General features: G+C 44.7%; 1 protein-coding gene across 6 annotated transcripts in view; it reads left to right on the top strand.

The window, feature by feature from the left end:
• The window catches only part of LOC105830702, a 44,412-nt gene extending 21,376 nt beyond the window's left edge, over positions 1-23,036 (top strand). Inside the window, exons 1-6 of one of the 6 annotated variants that reach the window (XM_012670241.3) lie at positions 152-703; positions 8,402-8,480; positions 18,563-19,338; positions 19,447-19,761; positions 20,248-20,569; positions 20,891-23,036. In XM_012670241.3, the coding sequence (XP_012525695.1) occupies positions 8,415-8,480; positions 18,563-19,338; positions 19,447-19,761; positions 20,248-20,569; positions 20,891-21,301 (1,890 nt within the window). In that variant the 5' untranslated portion in view covers positions 152-703; positions 8,402-8,414 and the 3' untranslated portion in view covers positions 21,302-23,036. The other 5 variants (XM_036289542.1, XM_036289540.1, XM_036289539.1 and 2 more) reach the window with 5 other exon arrangements.
• Positions 23,037-23,102: the final 66 nt, after the last annotated feature.

Below are 23,102 nucleotides of genomic sequence, written 5' to 3'. Positions count from 1 at the left end.
GCCGATGCAACCGAGATAGAATGGGTCGCAGCCGAACTCCGAGCCTGTGATTCAGCCTCGACCGCGTTGCAACTCCGCACCGCTCGGCGCGATGACGATGATTAACAAAAAAAAAAAGAAAGCGACTGAGTGACGCACTCGCGGACGTAAAGGGTTTACGATTACTATTCGCTCGTGTTCTAAACGAGGCGGATTGGAGAGTGGAATGCCTTTCGTCCCTTTCTTTTCAGAAAGAAACCGGCGACTCTCGGCGACGATACGTAGAATTTCAATTTTTCTGCTAGGCGACGAGCAGCACGTCGGAGCGGCCGAGGTGGTTTTTGGTGAAAGCCAACGACTTCGAGAGGGGAGAGTATATAGGCCGCGGGTCGTTACAGGCGTGCTCACAACGAACGCACTCGCCCAAGTCGCCGGTGTCCTTTCGGAACAAATCGAATATTTGACAATCGAATACCGAGTACCGACATTATCGGTGCCCCGATCGCGTAAAAGGGGGGAAAAAAAAGGAGAGAAAACAAAAAAGGAGATCCGCTTTTCCCTCTCGGGGAGCGTTTCGGCCGGTCCCAAAGTGGGGGAAGAGCCGTCAGCGAAGAAGAGGAACACGCGGTGGACACGCGGCCAGGAAGAAGTACACAAGTGCCAAGTGTGTGTGCCAATAGGATTATATCGAGCTGCTCGCTGAACCACGGAGGAAGAAAAAGAGGTTTGTGGGCATTTAATAATGTGCTAGCTCGGGTGTCATGTGATCAGTGGCACGACTGATGATAAACCGGTGGTGCGATATACGCTTACGTTTCTGCACGTGCGGGACATAAACGTCGGGTTGCCGCGTTCTTTTTCGACGGTGAAAGTAAGACACGAATGGCAAGATGAGACAGTGCTCATCGTACAGTTGTACCCTCCTAATGTTTCGTTATTAAAAACCAGCTGCATTTCCGATATTGCACACGATATTGGAATTTCTTTCAATCGCGAATAGGGAAAGGGAAGTAGAAGGTAGCAGGTGTACGTGGTGCTTATTTCACGTAATCAGTCGATGCTTATGCCGAGCTCTCCCTGTCAAAGATTACATTTTCTCCGGAGCTGGAATTTGCACGTGCGTTACTCAAGTATTCAACTTCGTAGCTCGATTACTTAATTTCATAGTAACAGTTTTTATTATGGTGTCGCTTCTTCGGTCAACACGCTGAAAATTCTTCGATCATCCACGAAGCCGCGGCGAAGAAACGTCGGCTTCTCTTCATCGCTGAAGAGGAGAGCCGGCAAACGCTCCCTCCTCGACTCTCCATTCTCCTCCTCTCTCTTTCTCTCTCGTCCTCCCCCACTCGCGCGGTCCCGCGCGAGCACACGTCGAAAAGGCAAAAGGGTATGTGGGGTAGCGAGTCAGTGTGTCAGCGTTCTGGCGTCTCTCCTCGCGGAGAGGCGCGTCCTTCCTTCTCCGGCTCTATGTCAGGAATAAGGCCGCGCGTAGGTAGAGGGAGACCATCTGCTATGCGACGCGGCGGCGGCGGCGGCGGCAGCTCGTAAGGAGGCGAGAGAAGATGAGACCGCACCGTCTAACTCCTCCGGTGGGAAACGTCATGCTCGAGCGCATCCGCGACGTGATCGCGCTCAAACGAAATCGATACGCACTCGATTAATCCGACAATGAGTAATGGGACTCGACGGTCGAGGTGTATAGAGACGTTCGTCGCAACGAAGCTCTATTAATTGCCAACGTCAACGGTAACGGAGTTGATTAGCCGGGAGGGAAAGGAGAAAAAAAAAGGCGAGTGACGGTGTCGAAGGATGGCGCACGAGGCGATTGAACTTTATCCTCTGATCCCCTTAGCCGCGCGCAACAGAGTCCGTTATGCTTTCTACTAGGTTTCCATAAGTTCCTTTTGTCGCCGCGTGATTTTCCGCTTTTCTGGACGCGATTATGTGATCGCGGCAGGGGGCTTGTTAGCCGTTGAAATTCAACGTATCGTGATAGTTTCCTACGCTCTTAGAAAGGCCACCGAGTGCAATTTCATGCGCTCCCAGCAGAACAGATCTAGAAACCACACGTTGGCCAACGGCCAGTTCGCATGTAAGAGCGGCGAGGGATATCTCCCGCGAGTTTTGGCGAGCTCCGGCCCCGAATCGGACGATACTGATTTTGAGGAAGGGAAAGAGCGACGCGATGGGATTTCAATTGTAACGCAACTGTTACAACGATTGAATCTACCGGGTAAAGCGATCATTTATGAAATAATTTAATTTTGCCAGTTGTTATTAATTATGAATGTAATTCTATCAATTTTATTAAATTACGATAAGATTGATTTCTATATTCCATAATTTTATACGTAATGATATTTCTATCATTTTTGGAAGCAAGTAATGATATGTGCAAATTAATCGAATTAACGAAGCCAATTTGGTGCAAGAGAAAAAGTTGAGTAAAATATATAATTGATATATTCGAGCTATTTTCGTGCAACGTAAGTTATAATTTACTTGTTCGAGTGAGATTATCATCGCCATCATAGTTGGTTACGTGCTATTCGAATTTAATCACAGTAATACGGAATTGAACGAACTATGCTTCGGACGTGTGCACGTCGCTTTCTCGGCCTCTCTTCGGAGATCCGAAGGAACGATTAGCGAATTGTGTATGCAGAAAAATCTAGTTACCGCTATAAATATCTCGATCGCGCGGTTGCGGCTTATTGCGCGCAGTGCCGTCCCATTCGAGTCACTTTCACGAGAGAGCGCTGAATTTGGCGCACGGCGGTATCACGGTGTTCCGTGTCGCGTCACATTCTTATAGGGTTTCACCTGGCGAGTACGTCCCGCGCCGTGTAACGGTACCGGTGTTACGTCACGAGCACACACCTGTCACGCATGTGGCGGACAAAGGGTTGCACCACACGGCCTGGTAAAATAATAACGCGGAAGGAGGGACCGGTGCTCGCGCATCGCCAGATATCTGATTTCCGCAGCGAAACTTGGGCAAGGTAACTTGGGCGTTGTAAGGCAAGGTTTTCCTTCCCAATAGGGTAACGAACGTTTCTGTCTTGTTTGAACATTTTAAATGTTGCTTTTATTATGTGCGAATTAAGAGTTTGCTCATTTAAATCTACACATTCGAGCAACCGATATTTTTTTACTACTGAAAATCTCCGATAATCTTTTACATTATTATTTGTAAATTGAAAGACTCTAGAGATATAAAAAAATTATATATGTTAACAAATGTGTAGAATAACGTTTGTTTTATTATGTTGCGCGGTGTTATTGATACAAATTTGACTCCAGACTAAGTAAACGCAAACCGCAAGATACACGATGTTTGCGGAAGTCTTTTTCTTCACTCGGATAAGCGTGATTATGTAATCAGTCTTCTGATTAGCAAGAGGAAATCAACAGTAATTATACGTGGCTGATAAAAAACGAGGTCGCGCTTTACGCGATCGCTTTCTCATGTGCTTTGTGTTATTTTGATCTTTATAACTTATTCAATTTTTATCCTTTTAATTCTTCTCTCACTCTCTTCATATTTTGTGCAATGATGAATGATATATATCATTTATCCGATTACATATAATAAGCTCTCGGGCGAATAGAAAGATTTTGCGAAAAATATGTATATTTAACTACGTAATATGGTATTATTAGTTGAATGAAATAAAAGGTGTATTTTCTGATCTACCGTAATATTATACTACGGTATATTATTTCGCTTATCAAGCAAAAGCTCATTTTCAGGCTATCAATTCACAGGGAATTGCTTTTTAAAATTAAAAACCTGTTCATATTTGGATTCTACGTTGGCAAACCGCCGCCTTTACGTCGCGTACTTGAAAACAGGATTCTCTTCCTAGCATGCGTACATATTAGATTCTACAAATGTCATCCTCCCTCCTTCTACTCCTTTCCTCATTTCTCTCTCTCTCTCTCTCACTCATTTGTCTGATTCGTCCTTCTTTCTCTTGGATCTTCAACTCTTCATTTGGCTATTCCTCCGGCTGTCGGATTGTACAGTTTCTCGAGAGTTACGAATGCTTATGTGTGTATGCATATGTAAATGCTGGAGTACACATAAATACCGGATTTTATAGCGCGAGTAAGTAGGCAGGTCCTCTCCTTTTCTCTGCGGAAGATCCTCGTCATTGAGAAATTTGGGTCTCCGAAACAAGATTCTTGAAGTTTGGCCTGTTTGGAATAGTTCGCTTCGCCTGAACTGACGATTTTTGATAGGGCACCACGGTGCCGATGATTAATTTTCGAGGCCGCTTTCTCTCAATAGCCCGCCTTTCTATCGATATACTTTTTTGGGACATCAGCGAGTCTGTCCGGATTTTCGTTTCGTTGCTCACGTGCATTGTACGCGACGTCCATGATAATTACGCCCGACTTTCTTCTGAGATATTATTAGAAATATATATGTATATGAGAATTATACACGTAAGAAATATTAAATCTTTTTTCTTAAAAATTCGTAATCTTATCAAGAAAAAATACATTCTTCCGAAATTTTTTAGTATAAAAAGTGCTTTTAACAATAAAATTTATGAATAAGAAATATTACTTTTTAATAAATAAAAGATATGTAAAAATAGTATATATTATTAAGAAGAACAGAATATAATTTTATCAGTGAGAAAGCAATAATTCATAAAGTCATTCGTGTCAAATAATCGCCGTTAAATTAATCATTTAGGATTAAGGTTGCAAAAATACGCCTCGCTGAAATTACATAAATATCCAAGCCAGTTCGGTTGATTCTGAAATGTCGCGTTCCTGATTAAACTTCTCAGTCGAGGAAATTCAAGTAGAAGAATATAATTGGCTGATCGAATTTGGCCTGGATCGTACGCGACGTAAGGAACGGAGCAACTATTGCCCGCGGACGGACGGTGGGAATTTTGCGCTACGCCGACTAAACTTATACGAGCTCGTGATAGCACGGCGGACGGTCCGTCCAGACTAAATGGTCGAAGAAGCAAAGCGACGCTTCGTAGCGACTGACTATGGCAACCGTGAATTCTTTTTTTTACGTCGAACATTTCGACATACCTCGTCGACATTTTCCGTGGAGCTTTAATACGGCGTATTCGATATAGTTACTTATGATGCCTTAATTCAACGGATTTTAAAGATAAAAGGCCAATCGATTGGTTTAAAAAAAAAGAGAAAGGATGATTGGGGTAAAAAAATTCGACGAATAAAAGTAATTCGTCGAATCTCTCTTTCAGATTAAAAAAAAAAGGAGGGAGGGGTTAGCACGCCCGAAAAACTTTCGAGTACCGGTTTAATATTCTGAATGGAGCTGCATATGAAATATGATCGTCCTACGTTAAACAACGTTATTGGATTGTGAATTTCAATCTTCCACAATTCTAATAGTCTTGCATTTGCATATAGGATGTCAACACTAAGAGTATTTCTTTCTCTACTGAAGAACTGTTAGAATAAATTTGTATTCTGATAATATTATTCTATTTGATAACGAACCGCTCGTCGTGTTATTTTCTAGAAATGTCTTTGATATTCAATATTGACATACAAATGAGTCTCAAATGCGCTTAGATAGGATACAAATGCGAGGGGAGGGAGGGGATCTGCCTACCGGAAATACGCGCGCCGCGCCGCGTTATCTTCGCGCTCGGGAAATCCAACGTCGAGAAAAAGGAAAAAAGAAAAAACCAACAAAAACTAAGTAGGTGCGCGTGCGCGAAAGAGAACGCGTTCACTCGCACTTTCGCGTATTATCTACCGTATCGTTATCCCTCGGCATACGCCGGCTACCATAAGCCATTTCCGGATGGACGAGTTAGCACCCATGCGGGTGAGAAATCCAGGTCAGACCCGACGCTTACCGGTTGGCTTTCGAGTCTCGTTCTTATCGGCCGCGACATGGTTACGCAAATGCAGACGAGTGCTCCCGCGCGAAGATTTCGAGAAATGAAAATGAAAGCGCCGAACAATGCGCGCGCGGGCGAATACGGGTCCACGAGAAGTGAACCCAAGTTATCCGCCCGGTGCTCATGAATAATCATCATTTGCAAGGCCCTTTGTTCGATCAGCCATTGAACCGGGCACCAGCTTTCGCTTGACACTTTAGAAGAATGTGACGGAGATCGCGCGAATTAAGATAAATGAAGGCTGCCACGTTGTGGGGAAATCCGTTTCCCAAGTAGCAGATCGCTTCCGTATTCCACGCGAGTACATTACGAAATCTTGTGCAGTGCTCGCGGCGGCCCTTTACTCCCGACCCGACCCGACAGGATATACGTCGGCCGTCCCGAGGACGATTCTCGCGAAATTGGACTTAGGAAATATCAGCAATCGTCCGTGTGTCGTGACTCAATTCTCAAGCGCGCGCGTCCCGCTTTCGACGGGGGGGAACCGTCGTCCGCGATTTCCTCCGCGCGCGCGATTTTTCGAAAATTGGAGCCAGCCAGTTCGGCGTTCGCAGCAGCACGGCGAGGCACCGTGCTTCTGGTCTTTCCATCGGGGAATCTCTCGCGATATCGTGTTATTCGAGTCACGAGTCGAGTATCCCAGACGAGCAGCTCGTCTTCATCTCGCCATCTCTTCCCCCCTCCACCCCCGATTTCTTTCTTCGCTCCCCCGTTGCGACGACGACCTTACGGGCGGTTCTCTCCTCTCCCGAGATTTCGCCTGTCTCCCGTGGAGGGAAAAAAAGCTGATGAGGAAATTTTCGATCTCCTACCCGCGGCGATTTCGGTCGCCGGCCGGTGAGAAATTTCCCTCACGGGGCGGACGCTCCAAAATTTCACGCGTAATCTTCGCGTTCCGGTTACGGTACATGCGGAATGGAAGAAGCAAGCCGCACGTTGCCGCAGAACTCGTTATTGCGAGATTCGAAGTGGAAGCGCGGCGTGTACATCGCAGCGGACATCACTTACGTCACTTTCTCGTTACGGCGTTTCTAATTTTAACCTTTTCATTGAAAATCCTTTTTTTTTTTTTTTAAATGAAAACTTCAGTCGAGATGCGTGACGCGGATATCTCGTCCGGTGCGTGTCTTTCACCTGTGCCGCGAGTTCCCTACCGCTCTCGGAAGAGCGAGCGAGCGAGCGAGCGAAAGAGAGAAAGAGAGAGAGAGAGAGAGAGAGAGAGAGAGAGAGAGAGAGAGAGAGAGAGAGAGAGAGAGAGAGAGAGAGAGAAAGAGGGAGGAACGCGAGCGAAAAAAAGAGCAGGCGCGATCGGGTGCAATGGTGGGAGCAATGCCGTCGACGGTGGGCCTGTTTGGGCCTTGCGTCGTGCATCGGGGGAGGGAGGGCGAGGGGGGCGATGGACGAGCGCGATCGAGATCTTCAGTAGGTCACTGGGACGTGGCTCGTGGCCGAGACGAGTGTGGCTCGCACCTTCAGTCGGTCCCCGTCGGCCAGGAAAATCACCTGTGGGCCCGTCGAATTCTTGCGGTCGCACACAAGAGAGCACGACGGTAAAAGGCAAAAGAAAAAAAGAAGGAAAAAGGAAAAAAATAATAAGGAAGGAAGCAAAAAACGCGGAGCGTGCCCGATGAGGACCAACTGACGCGAGTTACTGGAGCCTTCCCGTTGTGATCGGTGCGTTCGTTAAGCGGAAAAAGCAGGTGGTTCTCGCGGGGGGATCGTCCGAGTGATCGTGGGTTTCTTCGGTAGAACGAGTCGCCCTGGAACCGGAAGTACAACGCAACGAGGTGCCTCGATTAATGTCCCTCTTCCGCAAGATTGATCCCGAGCGCATGGTACCGCATTCCGAAGGGAGCTGTCGTGGTCGCGCGTGCTTTTTCGTATGTTCGCGACATTATCTAACAAATCGAACCGCGGCATTGTCGTTACGTACCCCGCCGCAATTTTCACGTGAACTTACGATTTCAATAAACGGTTGAGTAACGCTTGATCACTTTCGTGAAATAAAATTAGTTTACCTCTCTTTGTTACGGACTGTGATTATATCGTACAGCCTGCAAAATGCCTACAATCGTGATTCTTGAATAGTTTAGCAAATTGTAGAGGCCTGGAATGTGTGTGTGTGTGTGTGTGTGTGTGTGTGTGGTGACTTTACGCGGTATTTGCGCGAGTGTAGAACGTCATTTTTAGAATTAAATAGATTTTGCGTGTGAGAGCGCTTCTGATCGTGAGTTCCGTGTTCTGAGATGTGGGTTAAATGTTCATTGCGTAACATTTTCGATGACAATTATATAGATCGGCGATAATTAATTGGCGATTACACTTGGCTCTTGTATACTTAATTGATAATTGTCTATATTATGTTACCGAGTCTATTTTTATAAATGTCATACAGCTAATGCTATCAAAATTGTTCAAAAATTTATCCTCTCTTCGGGCCGATAGATTACATGAAGTTCACCGTAATGTGTGTAGTTATCACTTTTTCAGGTTTTTTCTTTTTATTACAGAAAGGACACGCACATGATGGAGAGGACGTGGCGGAATATACGGACGACCTTTCTCTTATTGCTGCCCTTATTATTGGCCGTGAGTGAAATTACTTAAAAAAAAAATTAATCATAGTATTCGTTTTCTTATATATTAACAACAATTGTGAATAAATTGGAATAAAATATTATCTTCATAAATCATTTATAATTCATTCTTGAAGATTAACAAAATTTTTGACTCGTTATTTCATACACTGTGAAAAAAATGTTAATTTGACTAAATTTTTCAACTAGAATAAATTTTTTCAGTACAAGTATTTATGCAATTAACTTAAATAAATAAAATACTTAAACTTTAATTTAAATATTTATATATTTGACTGAAATACACAAATAGTTAAATTAAAGAAATTTAATTAAGTTGAAAAATTTAGTCAAATCAACAACTTTTTTTCTCAGTGTAGAAAAAAAGAAAAAAAAAAGAAAAAAGCTTCCAAATTTTTAACAATTGTTAATTAATCTATTTTATCTGATTTTAAATTTTGTTCATTTAATTATTCAAGTTCTTTCAAAATAAAAAAATTTATAGACATAATAAAGTTTAGCATTGACATCTCGCCAATTTCTCCCGCGAGATAAAACCAAATAAAATCAGTCTGGCGAACACAATGCCGATTTTCTGATTCTGCGAGGGGGCCGATTACTGCATTCCCGCCTACGTGCGTCGCGCGATACATTGATAATACCTCACGATAAATTTGCGTGCCACGACGATCGACATTGTAATTTCACTGCGCAATAATTCTCAGTTGAACAACGAAGATTACTACTCGCGGTTAGTGTATGCGTGCGTGTGTATTCTCTTCCCCTCCCCCCCCCCCCCCTTCAGAGTGACAGACAGGTCGTTAATACGGTAACCGTTATGCCGCGCCGCGTAAAATGGGTAAAGTTATTTACGCACCTGCAGTGTGTACATTGTATCTTTAGGTTTTTTGACGTTTTGCGAATTATACGCGTTTAGGAATAGAATTACCGGCGCGACGCGCGGTGTCCAACGCCCCATCATAATTTATAGCCTGCACGACACGTCAACATCGCGCGCTCGTAATATTGATTAAATCTGTCAAGTTGAGGCACGTACACATCACAGATATAATATAATGAATTTTGCTGATCGGCAACAATTACAGGATCCTTTTTTACGCGACGTTTATCCTCCGGATAATCGATCCTCCTCGGGAGGCTGAAAGAATTCGCACGCAAATATTCCCGGTATTTATCGAGTTCGCGCGGGGACATTCTTTTTATTGAAAAACTTGGAGAACCGAACGGTTCTCGAATCGTCGCGTCTACTTTGCCGGTATCTATATGTTAAAGGGCATCGCCCGCGACGCGTAGAAACGCGCCATAATTCGCGAGGGGTTCTCGGCGATCTCGAGAAATTCGGAGGAAATACCTAACGAGACGATCGACGTTTTCGACGACCGTTAAAAAGAAACTGATGTAACCGTTAAAAAATTCATCCGGTCCCCGGCAAAAAGCGATACTTCATTGATGTTCGGCGTATCTCCGGGACCGCTATGCGACGTGTGCACGTGCCGCTGGCCGAGAATCAACACGACGTTAAGTTAATGCTTAAGAGGAATCACCGTAGCCGCGGGGCTCTGCCTGTGCCACATATATAGTCGCGGACGCCGGGTGCTTTCCGAGGCAAAAGTCTTGAATGAAGCGGCTTGACCGCGCCGTATAATCGGTGTAAATACGCGGCACCGCCGCGCCGCTCGCGGGGACGTTCGTTAACGAGTGATGAACTTCTGGTAATTGTCTCCGCCCGCATGGGAATTCAACTTCTTCGCGTGGGAAGTGAATTAATTGCTTTTGAGAGGGCGTGTCTTCGACAGGGGCAATTACTTCGTGCGATCTTACTTGCAATAATTGCATCGCGTGGGGTTTTCATTTTATTTTTTATCGCGCACTCGTTAAAAAAATTGATACCTTCCAGATTATTCTATTTTTACAGGCTTTTCAAAATTGCGGCTCTATTTTCGTGGTGGTTTTTCTGTGCGCTACTTCCGAATTAAAAATCGACTTTGCAGAGCATTAACATAGCGTCGTTTTAACTAATCGTGACAAAAAGCTCTCTGATAAAAATCTGTATTTAGCTTTGAAATAAAGTTAAGAGAAAGTCTCGTTTTATTTCGGTGTCCACGGAGATCAAATAGCTCGCGCTCATTTCGTCTACTTGTATTATGATTTACCCGTATTACATACCTACTCGACAACAAAACACCGACGTAAAGAGAGAGAGAGAGAGAGAGGGAGAGAGACGTTGAGCGTAACGACGTTTAACATAATAACTAATGGGAGAAAACGCGACGGGGAGAGAATCAAATAAGAGTCTCGCGCCGCGAGAGAAACTAGCGCGTTAAGGCCGTCCAATTTGTAATTGGCTTCGACATTTCGCGATCTATCGAGGAAAACCGGGCGAGCCAGAGACGCGGTGAGCCGCGTCAGGTGTGTGCGCACCGCAGGAGGGTGTACGCGCCGCACGCTATAATTTACGTGTTTCCTTTCCGACGTGACAGCGCGGAATACGCCGATATAATAACGCCGAATGCCGCCGTCGCACGACGGCGGAAGATAAAGTAGGAGGAAATACGCGCGTCCACATTTACGTCTCTTGTGTACCTGTTGTACCGCTGTCGTGCGTGCCACCTCTGTGTGTACGCTACACACTCTAACCGCCGACTACATAGCCGAGCCGTCGAACCGAAGATAGTAGGTCACTGCGCCGGACGCAATGCCCTCTTTCAACTATACTCTCTAGACGGTACTCTCTCTCTCTCTCTCTCTCTCTCTCTGTCTCTCTCTCCCTCCGTTTCCCGCTATCTTCGCTTCTTCTTCTTTCTCCTCGTCGTTCACCAGCTATCTCCTCCTTCGTCCTCCTACCTTTCGCAACTTCTCACGCTTTTTCTTTTTCCTCAGCTCTCTCATCTTTCTCCTTAGTACTGCCTCTATTTCCTTTCTTCATTCCGAATGCGTGATGCGGCGGGTTCCAGTTTTATATTATTCGAATCAAAGAGTAACATTCTCCTAGCTTCCTCGAAAGGATGTTCAAGGCAAGGGGGTACACGAAAAATCTCTTGTTGCTCTTTCGACTTGAAATGGACACGTCTTAATGTGGGAGTAACTGACTCCTTTAAAAAGTTTCTACTGCTGAACTAGAATATTAAATAATTTCTCCAAAAATCGTTCTCTTAATGCCGCATGATCGATTTGCTAATTACGAACGAGAGAGTAGCTGTTTCTATCGCTGTGAATCAGGTAGCGCCTTCTTCATTTTAACGAAATTAAAAAAAATTGTAAAGGCATCGTTATTTGCACATATTTTCGCACCTTCGAATAGGGCTGTAAAATTCTTCTACGGTTTATATAGAAAGGAACCAATGCTCCGCCTCTCCAGCTGTAGTATCCGTGTGATTAATCTTTTGAAGTTGTGATACCTTTGATCCTTGTTTTTCTCTCGAAGTTTTCATTGCCTCTGAAGCCATTCATAATGTGAGATAGAAAGCAATCCACTTAGATGTACTGAATCATGTAGCGACGTATGAAAATTAATACGAGAGTATACGAATGTAATTGCATAGTTTCGTTGACGGATAGAAACAAAAAGTCATATATTCTTAATCCTAATTTATTATATTAACGCGCGAAATTTTATATCATTTAAATACGAGAATTTCACGTGACGAAATTAGATGAAGAATTGATGGATTAAAAATGGACTAAATACAACAGGAGCAAGCGATCGCTCCGTCTTTTAAGAAGCTAATATGCGAGGTTGAAAAGCTTTCTTAGACATTGCCAGACCGCCATTGACAAGTTGTAATGAATGGGAATGAAATGTTCCCTGTACTTGCGACTCTTAACAACGTGCAATCTTGTGGACGACCACAGAGCTTCCCACTGCACTCGTTCCAGCAGCCAACTTAGCGATCTTGTAATTTGAAATCGTTACCGGTCTTTCCCATGTTGTTTCGACTAACCATCGATGCCGAATCGACAGATACCGTTTTGCATTGTTCTATACAATTTTAATTGTGCTTCATTTGCCTAATAATATACATTTCCCGCGTGCTTTTGAAGAAAAATTCTCCCCAAATGCTGCAATATATAGACACTATTTTTATTTTATAGAAATATTGTAAACAATATAATAGAGAAACCTTAATTTTTTATTCGCGAGAGTCTCTTTTATATTTATTTCCTATCTAGTTGGTTTATGGCATTGTATAAAAATCTGAATTTTTAAATCTACAATGCTACAACTGGTAACAGGCGCAATCTCTCCTGAGTTTCATAAAATTCTAGCATTTTGTCGCATTACTCTTGATTTTTTTGTTTTTTACAATTTTACATTCTAATTAGCAATCGCCACAGGCGATTGTATAACATTTCAAAGACTTTGGTGGCAAAGTTTAAAGCAATTTTGTTTTTTATTCTAGAATAAATCGTAATTGCATGCTATTTTGCCTACAGGAAATAACTTTTTTTAAAATTCCTATTTCTATTATTTTTTATATCCGGGATATAATAAATATTTTTCGTTACTCGCATGCCTTAATAAAGGCTTCAAAGAAATTATTACATTGTAATTTTAATTGGATTTTATTAAAAAAGTTGGAGCAGAAAATAGAGAATGCTGCGTTGTACCGTATTATTTGCTAAAATTACACTTTGAAATTTCTATTTCTTCAATTATATGTACACTATTTTTACATGAGAAAGAATCACTTTTTTTTACGTGTACTCTACGTAAAAATTGGATTATTACAAAAATTACGATACTCTCTGTCGTGGTAAAGCTCAGAAAAACTTCCTATAATCCATTTTTACCATTTTACAGATTAAAATTAGTCAGCATATGATTTGGAACGTGAAACCTTTATCGTGCGAAGAGAGCCATCGGCACGCGAATGAACATCGTGGAGCTTAACCGTGGATAAAAGTTTAGCGCCGGTCGGAGAGTTGCACGATTGCTCGTCACCGTTGCCGAATTCGCCGTGACGTTTCGTGCGCACTCGACGCATCGCCGTTTCCATAGTGCCCCGGTGCGCACACAGCGGTGTTCCTCTTTAATTAAAATCCCGGCCGACGAGTTTTATTCCGCGAAAGTGCACGCCCGCCGCGGTTCTCAGCCTGGTTCGCACGCGCGCTTTGTACGCGCGCCACGTATCGCCGTGGCATTAATCGCTCGCTCTTAATTAGATCGCGCGATTCATCATCGTCTTCCCGCGCTCGCGATACCTCGAAAAGAAGAAGAAGAAGAAAAAAAAACGTTGACGATTTAGGTTTCAGGATTACCCAAAGCGGGTAATCTGTAAATCCGCGTAGAGCGTTGGAATGCAATTTATCCCACTCCACGCGCACCTTTCGTTTCTGTAAAGCACCGTTATTGTAAAAGTGAACCAGCTGAAAAAACACAGTCACAAGCGATTATTGTCTCGCGTCGATCGCCTCGATGCTTCTTATTTCGACCATCGGTTTTCTTCACCGAAAGTAAATTCTCGATTTAACACAGGAGAGCGAGGAATAATCCGTAGGAAATAATTCGCGCGAGTTTATAAATTGCGCCGACCTTTGATACAGATAATATTAACACCTCAAAATAGAGCGATCAATGCCTTTCATCTTGCTTGTGTAAAGATAAGCGTTATATATACATATATCGTATTCTACTTCACCTTTTCTACTTCTCGAAGCCACTAGCGCGGTCGTTCCAGTTTTATATTATCGATACGCATCACTGCTGCGTACATACATACGTATACAACTATTTATTAATTCATTCTTTTTTTTTGTACTAATTCGCAGCTCGATCGCGCAGTTAACGGAAATTGTCTCGTTAGGTGCTTACAGTGTAGTTACATTTCACAAAAGGCGCAATCGGCGAATCTTTACGCGATTAATGAAAACGCGGTTAAATCATTTTGCGAGACGTGACAGTCAACGCCGCTGGATTTTTCGCGGTTGCTTCAGCGACGCCAAGCGTTCCTCGTAATAGGCCTTATCGAAGCGTACGCGACATGTAAGTACCCGCCGTCCACGTTGACTGACCCGGCCTACTTTTTCGCCACCATATACAGGCGAAGAGACATCGCTCGTGTTACGACTCGGAAGTTTCTCCCCGTGAAAATTTGTTATCTTACTTTTGATACCGGACCGTGTTGAAAGCACGCGCACCACGCGGGCCCGCATAAGTGCCATGCTTTCTAGGCGCGAGAAAGTCATCGAATTTGTAAATACGCCCGGGCATCACAAGTTCTTCGTTTAATTAAAATATCTCCCGAGCAGAATACGACTCATCCCGATCGTATTTTTTTGCACCGACTGCGTTTTACGAGAAATTTTGTCCCCCTTTAAAACGTTACGCACCTGTTCGTACTCCCGTTCGTGTCAATTGATTATCAGTGGATTCAGAAAATGTTGCAGACAATAATTTATATTAATGAAAAGCTTATATCTAAATTTGAAAAAGTTCAACGTTTTTTGTTCTCGAAATTTATATTAGCGAGCTCTTTCGTGGATGAAACGTAAAGAAGTTAAAAATACCGTCGGCGTAAAATATCGGACACTGGCACATCCGCCGTATGGCACTCAACCTATTAAACGGCACCAGCCGATACTGCGCTATTGTGCAAAATGCGCGCGATTAAAGCGGAACCCCTGGAATCGGCGCGGAGGCGACCGCGAGGCGTCACATCCGTGACAATTAAGACGCTCGTTCTGCACACGCGATTCGGTGAAAGTACGTTGTCCAATTGCGAACAATTTGTCGTCTGGCGGCTGACAATGGAAAAGTGAAATTAGTCTCCAGCTGCGACAACACGACACGTCCTCCAAGCGTAACGCATCTCATTTAAGAAAAAAAAAAAAAGAAAAAAAAATTTATCATCACAAATTAATTCAAACTGACTCTAAAATTATATAAAATTGTGATACATATTTGGAGATTGGGAGACACTAGAAAATCTTTTTACGATAAAGTATTGTAAAACAAAAAGTTTTGTATTATTAAGATTTCACAGCTTCACTAAAAATGTGAGGCATTGTAGCGGTACCGTTGGCTTTTAAATATGGATTGTTCTAAAATGCGAACTACAAGCCAAGCAAGACATTTCTTTTCGAGATTAACGATTTATCATGAAAACTGGGTTTGGTATTAAGGTTAACGATTTCTTGCAAAAGTTATTTTTCAGCGAATGTTAGAAGCGTTACATTCCACGATTCGCGAAACTTGTAATATACGTATGTCTAATTCATACTTGAGAAGATTAATAAAGAGTGACATAAAAATTATAATAAAGTACAAACAGAGCACTAAAAAAAAAAAAAAAAAAAATTTGGTTGAATCAACTGGAATGTGAACTAACGGTTCGGATTCTAGTTGAACCTACCAGATTTCCAATTTAACAAAAATTCTTGTTGAATTAATTAGAAATCTGGTAAGATCAACTAGAAATCTGAACCGTTAGTTCAATTCCAGTTAATTCAACAAGACTCTTTTTTTTCAGTGGAGTAAAACAATAAAATAATAATAACGTTGGAGGGGGACGGTAAGCGGACGCGTGTTACCCGTGAGGAGATTCACGGACTAATTATTCGCCCCGACCTATGCGAAGTTGTGATTAAGGCGCGTTCGTGTTGGAAATTCGGCGGACCGGCAGGAAGAGGAGACCGCGCTCACTTAAGCTTCGTACGATTGTAGCGGACCGTGATTTCGATTATACGCACCGACCGGTTCCGCGCCCGTACTTTTCTATCCAGAAAGCCCGTGAACCCGATCAGGCGCAGGTGCAAGTAGAACAAGAAAGCGGACAGGTATGCGTACGACCTGTCCAGCTTACAAATCGCGCGCTACAGCGATCGCGAATCGGCGGCCACTGTCATCCGGCTGTCACAACCGGTATCGTCCGACGATTAATGCGCGACGCCTCCTGTTCGTCTTCTCTCCCTTGATTATCCTTGACTCTTAAAATTACAGTTCTGCCGCGGTTTTTCCGGGAAGTCATGACCGTATTACCGAGACGAGGAAGCGATCAAAAGATTCGTGGGAGATTGAGTCTCTCCATTTCGAGATCGAAGATCCCCAAAAAAAAAAAAAGTTTTATAGCAACTCGGATTTTAATAATGTAAGAATATAAAGACAAGGAAAACTCCGAATTCTTTTCGCTTTGTATTACTCTAGAGCAATTGTAGGAATTCTCTTTGCCCACCTTAAAAACTATAAAAAAGTTGTCACGGTTTACGATTTTCTAGAAACGACCAAATTAATAATATTAATTAATTTATACTAATAAATTCATAATTAATTGTTGACGTATTATATTAGCATAACTAATTATTGAACTACAAATTAATAATCAATTTATGTTAATGTCGATAGTACCTTATTTAGAAATTAACGACTGTATCATCGACGATATTTATGTGATCTAGTTTACGATCACGTAAACGCAAACGTTTAGTTTCTGTAATAGCCTCATAATGGAAATTGTTGCAATTGGCATATGACGAGATCTAGTTTTAATACAGTTATCCATGAATGTACCGGCGCTTCCCGCGCGGCTACTCTACATCTTTTTATTGTCGCACGATGAAATGCACGATATACGTCGTTAACACGCGAATATACCCCGAGACCTTGTTTACGAATTTACAATCTTTGTCTTTGTGCCATTACATTAATTGCCGCGTTTACTCAATCGTTAACACGCCCGTGCGAGATTCGTGCCGCGGAATCAAATGTGTGATGCACCCGATGTTAACATAGATATTAAGTTAATGGCGAAGCAATGTGTTTAGAGTTGCGTGTCAAATTGGGGAAAGCATGGAAGGATATACGATAGATACGCTGCTACGAGTAAAGTCAGCATTTAGAACAATTCTCCCGGCGGAAGTGAAGATATTGGTCTCGGTACGCAGATTCGCGTAATTACCCCCCCCCCCCCCTGCAATTCTGCCAAATCAGAATACAAAATTGCCCGAGGGAGTCGTCCGACCTCCTGAATGTGAGCCCACATTCGATTCCTCTCGACGAATGCTCCTTTGGCTAACAGTACACGTGTTCTCGGTCATCACGTTCTTTTTTTGTCAGCATATTTTCAAGTATTATTAACATACGGTACTCTTGTGCTCGGCACAAAGGCGTTGACGACGATTCATTATTCCACGTAGAACTAAACCGATGTGGCGTGTCAATCGTAGCGCGCTGTTGATGGAAAGATTGCAGAATATATTGGAAGAATTAACATAATAGATTAATTGACTCGAAGACGCATATAAAATATGGCTAAATAAAATTACAATATTTCACTTTGTCCTTGTTTTGCGATTCAGCATATATTACTTGAGAAAGCTTAAGCTAATCTGTAAATAAAAAATGAGTAGTAGTATATTTTTTAATTTACAGATCGAACGTTTTGCCAGATGCTTTATCTTTTCTTGCTTATTCCGAAAAGGCCATTGTGAAGCGATCGACGAATAGGAATGACGATGTGAGAGAGTGGAGATGTACTCTCGCATTTATTGTAATTCCAGAAAGATCAAAGTGTGTCCGGCAGAAGTGTGTCGCTTGCGAGGCGCCGTCGGAAGAAAGGAGAGTCGAGATGACGAGGGGGGCATCGGGGAAGACGGCGAATCGTTTTGCTTTTTGTCACGTTCGCGCGTTGCGCGACTCGGTTGAAACTTTAGTGGAATCTCCGTTATAAGAACCGCGGGACAGTTTCAAAATACGTCGAATACGTGCAGGGTCTCGAAAAAGGGCACGTGTTCCCATGTAAATCCCGCCGCCCCGTTGTTGCGATGCAGCCGAGGCGTTTTCCAAGTTGCGACATATCGTTACGTTATTCTTATACTTAACACGCAAATTGAAAAAGTTTCGTTCAAGCAGCCTCACTTGTACCTTAATGTAAAGTTTGCCAGGAAGATGAATGCTACTTCGCGCGTTCGTGCTTCATGATTAATCGCTCTTGCTTTAATTCCCACTTTCAGCCCTGTTGTTTACACTTACGTCGTTCGCATCCATGAGAATTCTACGTTTGTCTTAGTAAACGTTACGTACATATCGATTGCACGATTAATCCCTTGTTTTCAACCGCCGTTGGTTCCTGTTCTCAGAGTGTACGAAGTGAAGCACCGTTGGTCGACAGCAGCGCGTTGCCTTTGGAACACAGGTCTGTCTATGGGGCCCCGGCTCAGTACGGCCCACCGGCCGCCCACGAAGAGAACTGGCCGCTGGCGTCGCCGGACACTCCGCAAATTAAGCATCTGCAGGTGCAGTGCGAGAAGACGCACATGCGGGTGAACATCGAGTTTGATCGGCCGTTCTACGGCATGATCTTCAGCAAGGGCTTCTACTCGGATCCGCACTGCGTCCACTTGAAGCCCGGCACCGGCCACCTGAGCGCGACCTTCGAGATCTTCCTCAATTCGTGCGGCATGAGCTCGTCAGCGAATCATAACGTGGCCGCCTACGGCGCCCCGACGCCGTCCGGTAGCTACGTGGAGAACACGATTATCGTGCAGTACGATCCGTACGTGCAGGAGGTGTGGGACCAGGCGAGGAAGCTGCGCTGTACCTGGTACGATTTCTACGAGAAAGCAGTCACCTTCAGGCCGTTCCAGGTCGACATGCTACACGCCGTAACCGCCAACTTTCTCGGCGACAACCTGCAGTGTTGGATGCAGATACAGGTCGGCAAGGGCCCCTGGGCCAGCGAGGTGTCCGGCATCGTCAAGATCGGTCAGACCATGACGATGGTATTGGCTATCAAGGACGACGAGAACAAGTTCGATATGCTGGTGAGAAATTGCGTCGCTCACGACGGCAAGAGGGCGCCGATTCAGCTGGTCGATCAGTACGGCTGCGTGGTCAGGCCGAAGATCATGTCCAGGTAAGGTTCTAGCGTTACGATGATACTTGATATCGCTTGCAATGCTTCACGGGGCATTGAAGAGCTAAGGATGAAGAATACGAAAGTATCGCCATTTTTTCCCCGCAGATTCCAGAAGATCAAGAACTTCGGGCCGAGCGCATCGGTCGTCAGCTTCGCCTATTTCCAGGCCTTCAAGTTCCCCGACAGCATGAACGTCCACTTCCAGTGCGTGATTCAAGTTTGCCGGTACAATTGCCCCGAGCCCAAGTGCGGGCATGGTCTTGAGTACGGTGCACCTGCCGGCGGCATTAGTCACGAATATGGCGCACCAGTCTCGCAAGGTCTCTCTTCGGAGTACGGTGCCCCGCCTGTGCCCGAATACGGCGTGCCGCCGGCTTATCCTGATCCGCGACATCCCAGCGGACCGGCCGGGGCATACAGGTGAGAAAGCGAACGAGCACTAATGTAATTATTGAAGGAAGTTTTTCTATGGAGCGTGTCCATTAAAATCCTCGTCGTCTCACAAAGAGATATCTGCTGGATATCCCGTTGAGATTTTTTTCTGATAGGAAATTATAATAATTTTTTGCCGATTTTATTTGATCTGAGGATAATACTAAAAGTATTATCAGAATTTCTCTCTCCTATATATAATTTTCATCCTTCATTGAGATATCTTTTGAAAATCTTCTCCACGACAAATGTAGACAATAATATTTTTATTATAAGGGATGTAAATCGTTATTTAAAGATGTTCTCAAGATTTCCTTTACAATTTCCGTACGTCTTTCATTCAAGATACTTTCTGAATATCCTTTACAAGAATTAAGCGTCTTTTACGGATTCAGAGAATATGTTCATCATAAGGGATAGCGAGGATATGAAATCGTTGCGAAACATAAAATGTAAATTAATTTCTGGTTGCAGCGAACCGAGTCCGGACGTGGTTCCGGCACCACAAGCGCAGACCTCGTCCTCTTCGCCTAGCTCGACGCCGGGTGATGCTACGTCGAGCAGCTCACCCCAGAGTCCTCAGGATAATATCCACCTCCCTCCGCCTCCTCTGCCCGGCCATCCGGCGGCGTACCAGACTGTGAAGCGAAAAGGAACCGCCGGCACGGAGGAGCTTGAGGGTAATCTAGCCATCCTCGGAGGTAGACCGAGGTCGGTTGAAGGTTTCCCAGCTGAGCTCAGAGGCGCTAGGAGGCGAAGGCACGACGAGCCACATGACCTCGAAGACGACGATAGCGTAAGTAGTTTCGAAAAGGATGTTCTAGCCTCTATTTCCAGACTTTTATTAGCATGCATTAACGAGAGCCATCTAAGGACTCGCGTGAAGGACCTTAAAAATAGAATGTAGAGTTGTGAGAAATGTTTTAGAGAATATGGTATATACGGGATATCTCTCTTGAGGCCGAGAGATATTTGTCGAGCTATCATCTTTCTCTCTGAATTTAGCAATGTGGCTCGTCGCGAATACATTATCAATGACGCGTTCTACGGTACCGTTCGATATCCTACTACGACGCGAATATTCTCCGGTGTTACAACGGTTACCCTCGATTTTCAGAATATCTATCACACGGTGACCCTGTTCTCCACCCACGTGTACAAACGAGCGGCGCAGGAGATGACGGACGTCAACACCTCGAGGGTCATCCAGGTGGTCGCGCCGGGCGACGTCAACTTCGCGCTGGGCACGACGAACTCCAGCAACGACACCACCGTCGTCATACAGAACGCGAGCGCGTCGACCGACCCGGAGACGATCTGCATGAGCCTGCCAGGCTTCGTGGGCGGTCTGGTGATGCTGCTGCTGGTCGTCGTGGTCGCCTCCCTCGTCGCGGCCTTCCTCTTCGTCAGGGTGCGCGCTGTCGACCGCAAGAACGCCGCGATAGGCGGAACCGCCTTCGTACATCCGGCGTACGCGACCGAGAATTGCAGCGTGCCGAACCCGGAGTTCGTGAAAGTCGCCAACTGAAGAGGCGTGTTACGGTGCGCAAAATCAAAAAACTCACTGCGAGGAGAGAAGGAGGAGATCCCCCTCCGGAGGATCGTCGACCTCGACGACGGGCAATGCTTCGGGACCATCGACGCTATTTCATCCGGAACGAAACTCGAAACTCGAGACACGTTACACTACACACGTCGGAGATTCTCCTCGTCGAAAGTTGCAACCGCGTTTCCGTCCCCCATTCTCCTCTTCCAATGTGGTAGCCGGTAACTTCGGTGTCTAGTCTAGTCGCGTCGATCCGCGCTCATCGCTCGCGATTCGGGGGAGACAATGACTAGATCGATATCGATTGAGAGAGAGAGAGAGAGAGCGGGAGCGAACATTCGATCGAGCGAGGAGGGACGAGGGGGATCTTCGAGTACAAAACGTCTAAACAAGAGGCCCGGAAGCACGAGCGCTTTGACGAGGAAGTGGCGGAACGGAGGGGTGGAGAGGAGAGGAGAGGAAGGTAAATGGGAAAGAGGAGCCACTGACGCGTGCTCCACCGATCGTCCGGAATCAGCTTTTTTTTCCTTCCGCCAATCATCGCGATCGATGGTGCGCGCGCCACAGTGACGAAATATCGCGAGTCGATCTCTCCGTTTTGACGCTTCGTGATCACCGCGGTGGCAATCAACGTAATTTCCAGGTACCGACGTGGCGGCGGCTCGGTATCGGGGAGCGAGAGAGAGAGATCGATCGCGTAATCGCCAGAGTAGTCTCTAATAAGGAGGGCATTTGTAAATAAGTCGCGCGGGTAGTCAAACGGCCCTCTTCAGGACCCGCTTTCAGGTCTCGCGTCTCTCCGATCACACCGTGTGTACGCGCTATTATTTATACACGTAATACTTCAACTACGAGTGTTTCTTCTTATCTCGCCTTCGTTGTACCTCATCTCACGCGTTTCGCCGCGAACCGCGCGCGAGTTTGGCGTCGCGACGCCCGACGTCATACGCCGACGTCGGCGGCGACGGCGGCGGCGGCGGCGGCGGCGGCGGTGCGCTCGGTGGTACCGTTATTTCGCGTACTTAAACCTCTCAAGCGGTTCACCGAGCGCTCCCGGTAAACATGTTTGTGTCCCCGAAAATGGGCTGCGGAGTCGTCCGCGAAAAACGCAACGCTCGGCACTCGGAAAGTTTAATTCAGGGCGAGAGGAATTGCCCCCCTCCTCCCCTCGAAAACGAGGAGCGCTCGCTAAGCCGCTTAAGACACAACGAGAAGACTCTATTTATTAGCTCTTCCCTCTCTATCCTTTTTCTAACTCTACATTCCGATCGATCTAACTTAATTTATTGATCAAAATTGTACGACATTACCCCTACTTTACTTTACTTCGCTTAGTATTTAAGGCTATCTGTCGAAGAATATTCCCGGAATTTGGGAATATGTTTTACGTATGTGTTTTAAGCACACACACACAAACACAAACGCAAACATACACACGCATACAGGACACGCTCATTCCGACACATACATGAACATGTGAAACGTATGAAATCACACACGCAATGCGCGAAATGTGTTGTATACGTTATTATACCAGCGCGAAAAATGTATTCACAAAACATCCGTTACAATTAATTGTTTGAGAATTATTTTAATTACATGATCATTTTTATTTATATAAATCTGCGCGTTTCTCCTCTTTTTCTTGACCATCTTTCCCTCATGTAAATTAGGAAATAACGTAGCGTAGATAAAAAGATCATAATTCGTTTTGGAATACTTTGTTTACCTTTTTCTTTCTTCAACCACGAAGCTCAAGATATGCTTGACACAATTTTCAGTT

Source organism: Monomorium pharaonis, chromosome 7, assembly GCF_013373865.1.
Source record: "Monomorium pharaonis isolate MP-MQ-018 chromosome 7, ASM1337386v2, whole genome shotgun sequence".
NCBI lineage: Eukaryota > Metazoa > Arthropoda > Insecta > Hymenoptera > Formicidae > Monomorium > Monomorium pharaonis.
The sequence above is the reverse complement of the archived record's forward strand: the minus strand, read 5'-3'. Positions and strand labels throughout refer to the sequence as shown.